Source organism: Daldinia loculata, assembly GCF_022478755.1.
Source record: "Daldinia loculata strain CBS 113971 unplaced genomic scaffold F4817scaffold_22, whole genome shotgun sequence".
In the NCBI taxonomy this organism is placed as follows: domain Eukaryota; kingdom Fungi; phylum Ascomycota; class Sordariomycetes; order Xylariales; family Hypoxylaceae; genus Daldinia; species Daldinia loculata.
Genome location: NW_026054876.1, coordinates 139,574 through 151,144, shown reverse-complemented (window position 1 = coordinate 151,144; position 11,571 = coordinate 139,574). Strand labels below are relative to the sequence as shown.

Sequence of the window (11,571 nt, the reverse complement as noted above, 5' to 3'; positions counted from 1 at the left end):
TAAAGTGGGTCCGCCACGCGCGACAACTTACAGGGTGCTTAGGTAGGTACGTACCTATGCTAAAACATCGCCTAAGGTCTGCTAGGGACCAATGCCAGCTTCGCACCACAGCAGCTGATTGATGGCTTCCAGCATCTAGACTTTAGGTACATATATGCAGCTGACTTGCTTCATCAAAACTGCGCTAACCGCCGCAAAGCCGAGTGGCTCCCGTTCCAAAAAAAAAATTATCTTGTGCAATCCCGAAGCTACGGTAATGCTGCAGCATGCTCGTGATTTTCTAGGTGCTCTAAGTGAGTCAATTTCACTTCGAGCTTTGCTACCTACCCGTTAGCAACATGCTCGGATACGTCGACCTCAAAGCTCCTTAAAATGAAAATACCTGGCGAACTCATTTTATAGTTGAAACTACCTAACTATAATCAATCAATAATAAACTTATACAGTAACTTAATGACAGGATATTGGAGTAAATGCACGCTGTTAGTAAGAAGATGGAAGAGACCTTTACGATATGCTTCCTAATTCTTATTGGAGAGTAAAATCCAAAAGACATCGACGTGCATAAGATGGATGAGTGATGACGAATGATACACATCTCACCTCTCATACGTTGTTGACAAATGATGACTTTGCTCGAAAGGTAGGGTATAAATATGCGCAGAATATGTGAGGCGAGACATTCTACTCTGGCTGTCTTATAGTTGCATGTGTGCTGTCTTCGATAATTCCGTTTCGTTTATATTGAGAAGGAGTTGGGGGCTACATGATAGGTATGTTAAGGTTGCTCTTCTCGTCTATTCGCATACCATGCTGTAACATCAAAGCTGCCCAAAGTGACCAGTAACATCGGGACTGCACTTGTATGGCAACATTCATCGTGTGCTTCCGGTATGTATTTCCGTTGGCATCTCACAATAGTCTCCCCATGGGGCTCGGGAGATAGGCAGACCACAAACGGTAATGGCGAGAAGATCTTTGGACCTTCAGTCTACAACCGTGCACTCTTGAAGGACAGCTGCAGCAGTGTTCAACCAGTTATCACAGCAGGCTATAAACCACAAGTCAGCAGGCCGGGTATAGAGAAGTTTGGGGCATCGGGGGAATCGGGGGGTACGACGTACATGCCCAATCCTTAGCGCCAGTTCGCACTGCCGGACCGCTATTTCGATTGGACAAAGTTCTCACCAAGCTTCCTAGGCATTGTCGCACAACGCTACCGAGGTGCTGATTAAGTATATATCCGACTAGGTATCTGGCCGTGCAGATCTAGGGCACGCTTGTGACATGTTCTATTTCTAGGGTTTGGTTTCACGAAGAATGCTTATGAAGCCTTCACTGCCTGGCTTTAAATCTTCTCTTATTTTTATTTAATAAAAAAAAAAAAAGAGCATGCACCTATCGTAGGAGAGACTTGGGTACTGTGAGAAATAGTTTAGACTGTAAGCTGCACATTTAGATAAAATTTATACCGTTTTAATTATTAGAGCCAGCCTTGATTACTTAGTTCTTTACTAGATTGAGATTGATATGAAATAAGAGTCCTTCCTTTAAGGCAAGCCAGATATTCTTGGTGAGGCAGGCTTAAACAGCAATAAGCTTAATCGCACTTGCCTACCTGCTATCTAATAAGTGCCTAGAACTAAGTGCTAGGGCCGACGAAGGAAGCCTTAGCCCGCTAACGCCGTATGCGCGCATGGGTAATTCCCATGTCGGTGCAGCTTGTGCGTCCTGTGCGTCTCAATTTTTAGCGCTCTTTGACTGCTGTACGTAGCCCGGTAAGCCTCCATTGTTCCCCCAAGCTTCAGCCGGGGTGCCCACATTTTTTAGAGGAGGCAATTCGACGGGAGGAAACATTTTCCAATCATTTTGTATGTTTTCAAGTTCTCTTTTTCTTTTAATAACCCCCCCCCCTCCTCTCTTCCCTCTTGGGCAATATTTCTTTTCTTTGTTGATAGTCTGGCTTCTCGACCACGGCGATATGTTATGGACCCCATGGCCGACGTCTGTTCCTATCGTCCTCTTCGTCTGCGCTTTGCTGGCCTGGTGGTTTATTGAGCCTAAGACGACTCATCTAAACCTGATAGTTGTCATCGGTTGCGTCCTCTTCTACTGGGCTGTGGCACCAGAGCTGGCCCAGGCGACACCCTATCAGATCTACCAGTTCAGCATCCACGTCGCCAAAATATTACGACTCGACGTTTTGGTCTTGGATCATACCAATATGCTCGTCACCGGCATAGCTGTTGCGTGGTATGTATATTTCTATCATGCTGCCTGCTCTCCGTCTCTGACACTGTCGCAACATTGTAGGTTAGCCCACCGAGCTATCCAGACCTTAAGAAAGTCCGTCAATGAACTCATCGGTATCCTTGGTGTCGAGGTGCCTGATGCTCCCGATGTCTCGTTAGCAGGGATCCGTGCCGATGCTGCTACGCTCAACTGGACACGTCCGCTGCCTACCCGGCCTGTTGCAAAGTTCACAATACAAGTCAATGGCGTCAACGGTGAGTTATAGGAAAGTGGTAGTGGTAATTCCGCCCGCAGAATTAATAATTGTTACTCTAGTTGGCGATTCCGCAAACCAAGAGACGGCTATTACGGTCACGGGTCTAAAGCCAAATCACTTTTACAACGTGCGAGTCATTGCTGTTGGGTATAACAATTTTCAAGCGGGCAGTCGCGTGATACGCCTACGGACATACGGGAGAGATGGTCGTCCTCAACTCGGAGACGGTCGTCTACCGTCCAACTTTGTTCCCGAAGAGCAGCAGCTGGCTATGCCCAGTGACCACGGGGATGAAGATGGAGCTACCAGGAGCTCTGCTGCTGGCGTGGAAACAGCGTCCGTTCCGGATAATTCTGTAGTATCTATACGGGAAGCTAACCCAGCCGTTCTGACTGGCCCAAGACGAAATACGTTGACACGCAAGCATTCGCCCTCTACGACTAGTATGGATCAATCTGTTAAAGATGCCCTAGGCAAAGATTCGGAGGAGTCGCTGCAGGAGCTGGGAGAGAAATTTGAGAGCATTCGAAAAGAGATTGATGAGACGCAGGCGCAGATTGCTAAGGATGAGAAAGAGCATAAGGAGTTGATGGATGAGTTGGCGGAAGAGAAAAAGACAAAGAGGCGCATACTGAAGGAGAAGGATGACACGACTGAAAAATTGAAGAGGGAAATGGGCTCGACGGAACGTGCCATGAGAAGCGCACAGCAACGGAAGTCCCAGAAGGAAAAGCTACTAAAGGAAAAGCAGGCTGAACGACAAAAGCTTCATGATGATATAGCAAAATGGGAGAAGGATATTGCCTCGATGCAAAAACGCCAAAGCGCTTTTGAGAAGGACCGAAATACTTGTCAGAAGGAAGGCGATCGCCGAGCTGAAGAGCTACGTGCTGAGATTACCCAAGCGCAGGCGAGCCTTGCCCAGGAAGAGGTGGAGCTCAAGGAAAAGAGCAAGGAGCTCAAAGAGGCAGAGGAGCAGAGGAAGAAATTGCCTGGTGGAGAGGAGAGCGAGGAATGGCGCGAGAAAGACCGACAGATTAGGAGAGACTGGGAAATCCGCGCTAGGGACTTGCAACGACGGCTCTATGCCGCCAACAGGAAGCTACGGATGGTCAATGATTATGGATCCGTACTTCAGGCCCAAATAACGGCGGCGCAGCAATCCGGTGTTCCTTTCATGTACAATCAGGCAAATTCGTCGGGGGTTGATTTCGACTTGGGGACGCAAAACCAGCTCAAACGGCGAAGCCGGAACAGCAATTCGCTCTCCAACATAGCCATGCCGTCGCCCGTCTTGCCATTTTCAATGGGGGATCGGCAATATGGAGCGTCAACCACGTTTGGACCCTCTCGTCCTCCTACCATCCCTCCCGGGTTCGCCCAAGGCCCGTACATAGAACACAATCCCGACTTCTCCGGTCTACCCGATGAAGAACGCTTGCGACAACTCAGTGGCGGTGCGCCGCTCAGTCCTACGGCAACCTCATTGTTACCTGCGGGAATGCTTGACGATCTTATGGATGATGAGCCCCCCAGTCCCAACTCTCGACCGTCCCGACATAATACATTTGGCTCGGCATTTTCTCCCGAGAACAACCCCCAGTCACCTACTTCTTCGACTCGCTCACTTAGTATCCTCTCTAGCCCGCAAGGTTCCTCTCACCATTTACCCTTCTCTCAGTATACCGGTGAAAATAGTGAGCGTCGATCGCTCAAGGGAATTAGAGAGCTCAATGCAACGTCATCGCCCATTCCCCCGCCGCCTCAATCTACAAGCAGACGAAGCTTCTTACCATGGCTTCACCGTGGCCCTAAGACGGTCGATGAACCGCCAGCTCTAGGGTCTTTGAAATCTGTCCAGACTCAATCATTGCCGCGTTCAGCAGAAGATGAAGACGCCATTCCGACTAGGCGACGAATTAGTCTTTCGTCTGGTTGGAATGTGTTCAATCGGAACTCTACGGGGTCGGAAATCCTAGACACCGGCAGCCCCAGCGCGAGAAGCCTGCATTCGCACCGATTTGGCCTCGCCGCGAACGCTCATAGTATCGGAAGTAACATATTCTCCGAGCGCGACCCAAGCAGCCCTAGACCCGTCTCCATCGCTTCATCCGAATTGCCTCGCCCATCTACCGAAAACTCCTCCATTTGGACCCGGGGTCCTCAACATAGTCGACTCTGGTCTGCCGATGACAGCCCGTGGGCAGCCTCGCGGAATCCATCTAGGCGACCTTCCATCCATGGCTCCCCATCTGCTCTAAAGACCACCCTAGCTGATGCCGATGACGAAATTCTTGACGACTCTGAATTATTACACGCATTGCCTAGCCAAGTGGGAGTGATTGGCACCAAGCCGTCCTCTAAGACGCTAAGCCAACGTCTCAATCCTGCTGCGCCTACCTTTATGGCGGGTTTATTCCGTACCAAACTTGATAAAGAAAGAGAATCGGATAAAGACTCAAGGGACTCAAAAGATACGGGAAAAGGCAAAGCTCGAGATAGGGACTGGGCTAAGGAGAAGAAGCCTCGTGTTTCCTTATCGTCAGCATCCGAAGCTGCGGCGCCTTCCATAGATGAGTCGCCATCAGAGTCCCGCAAATCCCGCGACGCATTCAGCATTGGTACACCGTCTGTCACCGAATCGCGCGAGTCACTCACTTTAGATCAGCCGCTCTCTAACACTCTTTCTGACCAAGCATTCGCTTCTGGGAATAAGGAACAGGAAAGCGGGTTTAGAAAACTATTACGTAAGGGTAGCTCTTCGAAATTTAGCTTTACATCATCGGTACGCGGTCTGGGGGCTAAGAAGGGCCCAAGCAGCGTCACCAACTCTGATAAAAACGCATCAGTCGAGCGCAGCAGCTTTGACGAATATGCGGAAGACAGCAGCGGTGGTGGCCCTGGATTAACGCTTGGTCGTAGCTATGAAAGCCTCCACAGCAGCCCATCTCTGGGACCTACGAGCGTGAGCAGACATGCTAAAGACAAGTCAGTCAGCTGGGGTTCTCGGTTCACGATTAAGAAAAAGACGGGCAAAGAAAAGGAGAGTCTAGACCTTGAGAGAGAAGAATCTGCGCCGAATACACCTGTGCTGGAGTAAGCTGTTGGGTGATAACGGTTATATGGTTTTAACAGTCGGGGCAAAGCGGATATTGCTACAAACCATAGCTACAGAATTCATCAGCGTCTGAATTATTTATTCTGAGGATCTAAGAAGTAAATTGCGCACGCGTGATGACATAAGCGAAAATATGTAGTATATCTACCCTCTTATAAGACGTACCTACCTATAACTCACCAGGATCTTCAACAATATTTGTGGGGATTTTTACCTAAAGAAGCGAAGTATCAGCACATTCGAAATACTATGGCAAGATATAACTTCAGATAAATCTCGTGGTTTCTAGACGAGTTTTATCATCAATAATTGCCTATTTAAGCAAAGATTAAGCCAGAAACTTCGAACCGTCTTGTATTTACCATAGTAAATAAGCTGTGCTAATACTTATTAACTATTTCAAGTAATTATCTCCACAAATATTGTTGAAGATCCTGGTGAGTTGTAGGTTAAATTATTTGTTATCTCTTAATTGCATATATATGGATGATCTGATGTCAGTACGATTTTAGTAGGCGGTGAAATGTGGCAAAATAGCTAATGCAATTATACATAGAGCTACAGAGCTTCGCCGATCTCACCACCACAATCGATACGATCGAACGAGAAGTTAGGTACGGCCGGTAGCTCCCAATCTTTCAACATATGGAGAGCATATAATGCTAGAGCGACAAGTAAAAAAAATACCATCACATCCCGCCAACTTCTAACCTTCTCTCCCCGCCAACGATCGACAGTCCATGGCCGCCGCAATGGCATCTCAACAACCCCCGATAGCCCCCGGCGGCAGCAGTAGTCGTAGTACGGGGAATAACAATAGGAGGACAGAAGATATAGGCTTACCAATGCCTTCCCGCAACCCGCTGCCGCTATCAGCGAGTCAAGAGGCACAGGTTCGAGAGGTGTTCAACCAGCGCGTACGGGACCAGTGCGCAGACGAGATTAAAGGTTAGTTCACTCCTCACACGTATTTATTTATTTATGTATTTATTTATTTTACCTACCTAGGTACATAGGTAGCAATTCCATAGATAAAATCAACCCGTACCCCCCCCCTACTCTATCTACACCTGCCCTTATACACCTGCCCGTATAATCCTACGAACCTAATACTGACTAACACCGTCGCCCACGGTAAAAATAGCCTTTGCAGACTGCGCGCGGAACCGCACCCTAACGATCGCCTTCGCGTGCCGGGACGCCTCGCGGCGCATGAACGGGTGCATGCAGACGTACGCGACGCCCGAAGAGCACGACCGCGCGCGGGAGCAGTGGTTTGCGCAGCGGCAGCAGCGGGCTCGCGAGCGCGAGCAGAAGGAGCGCCGGAAACTAGAGCAGGAGGCTTTTCATCGCGAGTGGTGGGGCTTGCCCCAGCGGGACCCGGAGGATGTCAAGAGGGAATTGGAGAAGCTGGGGAGGGCGGAGAGGATTGGCGGACAGACGAGAAGGAGACCGGCGGGGGAGGGGGAGGAGGAGGGGAGGCGGTGAGAAGAGGGGGGAGAAGGGGAGAGCGGAGAGCGGAGAGGATGTGTATGTGTATAGGTATAGGTACGTGGTGTATATGCATCTCCGGCGTTCACTGGCGGGATAAACTTGTTAATGAGTTCGGGGTTTGGTTCCGAGATACTTCTCTGCGACGTTTTGTGTACCCCGTGAAAAAAGGGGGGGTAATAGACAATACACAGTCCAAGATTTAACTACTAGCACAAGCCTATATGATACTGCAACGGGTCTCACGAATTATAACGAGAACTCTTCTATGTTAACCTCAATCATATGGTATTATTATAAGATACATCACAGCGCGGAAGAAGAAACGTCAGCTATGACTCTCGGCCCACGCTATTTTTATTCATTACGGTTCAACTACTCTTGCGAAATTTTTGAGTGACTTCTCTACCGACGGTCTTTTTGTCTACATCATCCCATAACGCCAACCCATCTTTTCCTTTTATTGCGGAAATCCCGTCGCTGCAACCTATATCTCGGTCAATCGATCTAGTTTTCTAGTGCCTCCTTGGGTAGCGTCGCCACCTTCTCCTGGAACAGCTTGTAAGCACCGGCCCACACTGGGTTGTTCTTCCAGTCGTTAAGCTTGAGCAGGTACGGCAACAGATCATTGCTGAACGACTCGGAAGATTCCCGAGGCAGCAAGCTGGGTAGGTGGTCAATGCTGATGACGCTCAGAGGAGGGTTCTCTAGTCCCTCGACGGGTACTGTAGGGTTGGTGAATGTTGTGGCAACAGTGTAGATGGGGACTATAGTACACGTCAGTATTGAGTATAGTTGGTAGGAGAGTCGGTTTTAGGGAACATTAACTCACCAGGGTTGTAAGGGTTCGTTGTGTCAGCCGAGACATCGCACACGACACTCAATTGACGTCCGGGAGCCTTCAGCGATTCCAGGTCGACGAAGTGAGGAATCTTAGATGACAGGTAGATGCAGTTTACAAAGATGTCGCTCTCGGCAATCTCCTTGAAAGGACCACCCTTGGCCGTCTCGGCCAAATCCCACTTGAGGATCTGATCTGTGGGCACGCCGACCTTGAGGCATAAATCGACCGCGCCACGACCGCATCGACCCAGCGCACCGATTACGATAACCCTAGGTAATTTTCCAGCCTTAGCCTGTCCAGCAGCCAGATCTTTCTTGATATCAGCGACCAGCGCGTCCTCGTTAGGGTAGCTCTCGACGCCGGGTAGGGGCTCGCCCGGGTGTGTCAGTTGCCAAGCCCAGTTCTTGATGGCTAGGGCGCTGCCGCTGAAGCCAGCCTGGTATCCAAAGGCGGCTACACGACGTCCCGTCTCGGGCTCCTGGAGAAACTCGAGATCGAGAAGGGTGCCACCGCCGCGAGGGAAGCGGGCAAGGACTGCTTCCCAGCCTCGCTGTTGCTTGTAGCAGTGTGCAAAGTGGATAAATACGTGCTTGAGAGGGACTATATAATTAATTAGAAATTAGAAATTAGCACCAATCTAAGTGTGGAAATATCCAAACCCCAACTTGACTTAACTTACACGTCTCTTCGGGGAGCTCCTTAAGACCAACAATAATATGGTCTTCAGGTGCCTCCCGCCAGCTGCCGGTAGGAACTAATGTAGCTCCCACGGCGCTGAACTCTTCATCGTCAAAGATTCGGACAGGGCTCTTCTCGACATTAACGACGTAACCAGCATCGATCAAGGCCTTGGTTGTGGTGGGGGTGAGGGCAGAGCGGTGCTCAAGAGGCTTGTCCTCTGAGCGCAAATGTAGGATTGTTGGAGCCATGTTGGGTTCTTATAAAACCAATTGAGTCGAATGAGCAAGGTTTCGCCACTCACGATATTCTCCTATGTAAATAGTAAATAGTAAATAGTGAACTTTACTGTTACTTGGAATGGGTGATGCTATGGCGGGGCAGCGATAAGTGATAAAGTAGTAAGTGGGTAATGGTGGGATGATTCACAATTCTAAAATTTCACCGCCGATGTCGCCTGGTTTGATACGCTAGTCTCGAAGAAGGATAGGTCCCGGTGCGTTGGGTTGGGGCTAAGTCAGGAGTCTTTTACGGAATATATGAAATTAGAATCACCCATGACTTAACGTTGTTTATTAGGTAGCATAATAGGAAAAAGACCTACGATTAGTCTTTAATAAAACTACAAACCGCAAATATCATTAGTCGATCCAATACCGTACAAGCCATTTTCTCTTTTCTAGCCAATCCCTGTATACCAATACTGAGAATAGTGGAGGTGTAGTTGAATGCCAGTCAAGGGGTTAAAGCGTGCATCGCCCTTCTAATAAAATGGGTGCTGCAATATTCAAAGTTAAAAACTATCATTTTAACGAGAGAATAACGCGTAGCACTGTAAATAAAGTATGCGCCGGTCTAAGAGATCAAGTTCTAAGAGATCAAGTAGGTACTTACAGTCTTTCGGTTAGATATGCCGCCCAGAACCACCAGAAAAGATCACGAAACCATGCAAAGCATACGTTCACAGGCTCGCAATGAATGTACGCGCCCATGGCAAGAATGCCAGCTAATCTAGGCTCTGTAAAAATACCGAATTCTTCTAGGTCTTCGTCACTAGGATCGAAACCTAGATAAATAATAGAGATGATAACAAATAAAAACCATAATGATATTATTGCATCGTAATGCGGCATGATGTAGTCGATATCGCGCATAAGGCGAAGTATCGAGACCAGGACAACTGCCATAGCAATAGTCCTGCAAAATAGGCTTGGGGATCTTTCGGGGCACATTTTGGATGATTTGGTCGCAGTTGGTTGGACGGAAGGAATGTGGTTTTGTTGCAATTGTCTATAGGTATGTGCCTTGTATGAGGTCTTTTTTTGGTGGGAAGTCCTTCTTTTATATTGATATAACTCGACAATTCAAGTCTCCAACTATTGGAAATTAACTTTATGTGTACCTCATAATGTAAGGTTCCTAACCACATTATACATATAAAGAGTTCAACTAGGTTCGTAGTGCACTAACAGAGTAATCGCACCAGCCCCCTGCTTCCAGGTTCTCTGTGAATCTTAGGTAGCTTCCTATAGTACTTTCATTTTTAGGGGAGAGAAGGTTCTTTCCCAGACTTTGAAACATCAAACAGAAAACAGGCAGGAGAAATAGCTTAACCTGGACTTAGCCTAAACCTAATTCTTGTAGCCTGCGGATAGTGATTGCATTGTTGAAATGAAACTCCATAAAGGAAACTCCCAGTTGTGCCTTCTATTTCCTTGCTAGTTCTTTCTGTAGTTCCTTCCTATGACAGTATGCGTAGAAGAAGGGAAGGAGAAATGAACAATTGTGATCTAAAACTACTTAAATCCCTCGACGTATTTTCAATCTTATGGTTTTCTTTCCTCCTTGACCACACTTCTGTCCGGATTCTGGATGAGACATCTAGAACAAAATACATGTTCAGTATGTATAGACATAGGTTCCCGTTGTTAGGTTAGAGTTCCTCGGGACAGCTTCTCACAAACAGATACCTTAGGACTACCGACGCAAAAAAATCAAAGACGAAGAGTAACCATGTCGACATTTGAAACGTCTGTTATCTCGCAGGATGCCTTCACCGCAACCATTACCACAACCACCACCACCACCGTCACCGCGACGGCCACAAATACTCTCACTTATATCAACACTACCGCTGCCTCTAATGCCATCATTGAGGCATTCTGGACTGCATTAAGCGTGGGAATCACCATCGCCATCCTGGTGATGCCTTTGCTCTGCTTCCTGGTGGGCAGGAACCGCGGCTCGGTGGCCGCAATGGCTATAGGATGGAAGCACGGGTGGCGAGAGGGACACGAGGAAGGTTGGAGAAAGGGAAAGGAGGCCGGAGAGGCGATGGGAGAGGTGGTGGCCTTAAGGGCCCAAGTGCAGCAGTACCAGTCGCCGCTAGCAGCGCAGGCGCAGGAGCAGGAGCAGGAGCAACAGGGTAGGCCCTAAGTATTGTTACCTGATGGACGTGGTGTGTCGGTGGGGTCAATATTGTTTTGCAATTTTGGGAACCTGTATATATTAACCGGAACCAGTCAAAGGGTATCATGAATCACTTCAATCTCTTTTATTTCCTTGTGGTTTGCCAACCTTGAACTGTCACGTCTGATTAAGTACTAGAAATACCATACACAATGAGCTAACCTGTTCCACCAGCTACCTAATGACTACCTAAGTTGCTCATGTCGTGATACCTCACCCCTAACTGAATACTATATAAGCGACCTCTGTTCTTCCGTGAAATCGCTCCATCAATTCAACCGAAGATAAAACAGCACGCCCAGCAATAATCTCAAAATTCGTAAAACTTTTATAAATCAGAGCGAACAGTAACTTCCGCTTTCAACGGTTCTTCTCCGATAACAGCGAGCCATACGAGTAACGGCAACAGCAAAGTTTAAGGTTCATTGCACAGCTTTCACCGATACTTTCATATAGGGATAA

General features: G+C 48.1%; 4 protein-coding genes across 4 annotated transcripts; 3 read left to right on the top strand and 1 right to left on the bottom strand.

The window, feature by feature from the left end:
* The first annotated feature begins 1,883 nt into the window (after nucleotides 1-1,883).
* On the top strand, nucleotides 1,884-5,876 carry F4817DRAFT_336454 (uncharacterized protein). Its single transcript, XM_049303163.1, has 3 exons — nucleotides 1,884-2,253; nucleotides 2,314-2,507; nucleotides 2,569-5,876. Exons 1-3 carry the CDS (start codon nucleotides 1,982-1,984, stop codon nucleotides 5,607-5,609), a joined length of 3,507 nt encoding a protein of 1,168 aa, XP_049159390.1. The 5' UTR covers nucleotides 1,884-1,981; the 3' UTR covers nucleotides 5,610-5,876.
* Nucleotides 5,877-6,219: 343 nt separating this feature from the next.
* Nucleotides 6,220-7,381, top strand: F4817DRAFT_336451 (cytochrome c oxidase biogenesis protein Cmc1 like-domain-containing protein). The gene is made up of 2 exons (XM_049303162.1): nucleotides 6,220-6,575; nucleotides 6,772-7,381. Exons 1-2 carry the CDS (start codon nucleotides 6,368-6,370, stop codon nucleotides 7,113-7,115), a joined length of 552 nt encoding a protein of 183 aa, XP_049159389.1. The 5' UTR covers nucleotides 6,220-6,367; the 3' UTR covers nucleotides 7,116-7,381.
* On the bottom strand, nucleotides 7,382-9,145 carry F4817DRAFT_336450 (Formate/glycerate dehydrogenase catalytic domain-like protein). Its single transcript, XM_049303161.1, has 3 exons — nucleotides 8,642-9,145; nucleotides 7,951-8,562; nucleotides 7,382-7,885 (listed from the first exon to the last, which is right to left on the bottom strand). Exons 1-3 carry the CDS (start codon nucleotides 8,889-8,891, stop codon nucleotides 7,626-7,628), a joined length of 1,122 nt encoding a protein of 373 aa, XP_049159388.1. The 5' UTR covers nucleotides 8,892-9,145; the 3' UTR covers nucleotides 7,382-7,625.
* A 1,508-nt stretch (nucleotides 9,146-10,653) lies between these two features.
* F4817DRAFT_315519 (uncharacterized protein) lies at nucleotides 10,654-11,076 on the top strand (the record flags this gene model as incomplete). The annotated part of the gene is made up of 1 exon (XM_049300552.1): nucleotides 10,654-11,076. The coding sequence occupies one exon, from the start codon at nucleotides 10,654-10,656 to the stop codon at nucleotides 11,074-11,076; it is 423 nt and encodes a 140-aa protein (XP_049159387.1).
* Nucleotides 11,077-11,571: the final 495 nt, after the last annotated feature.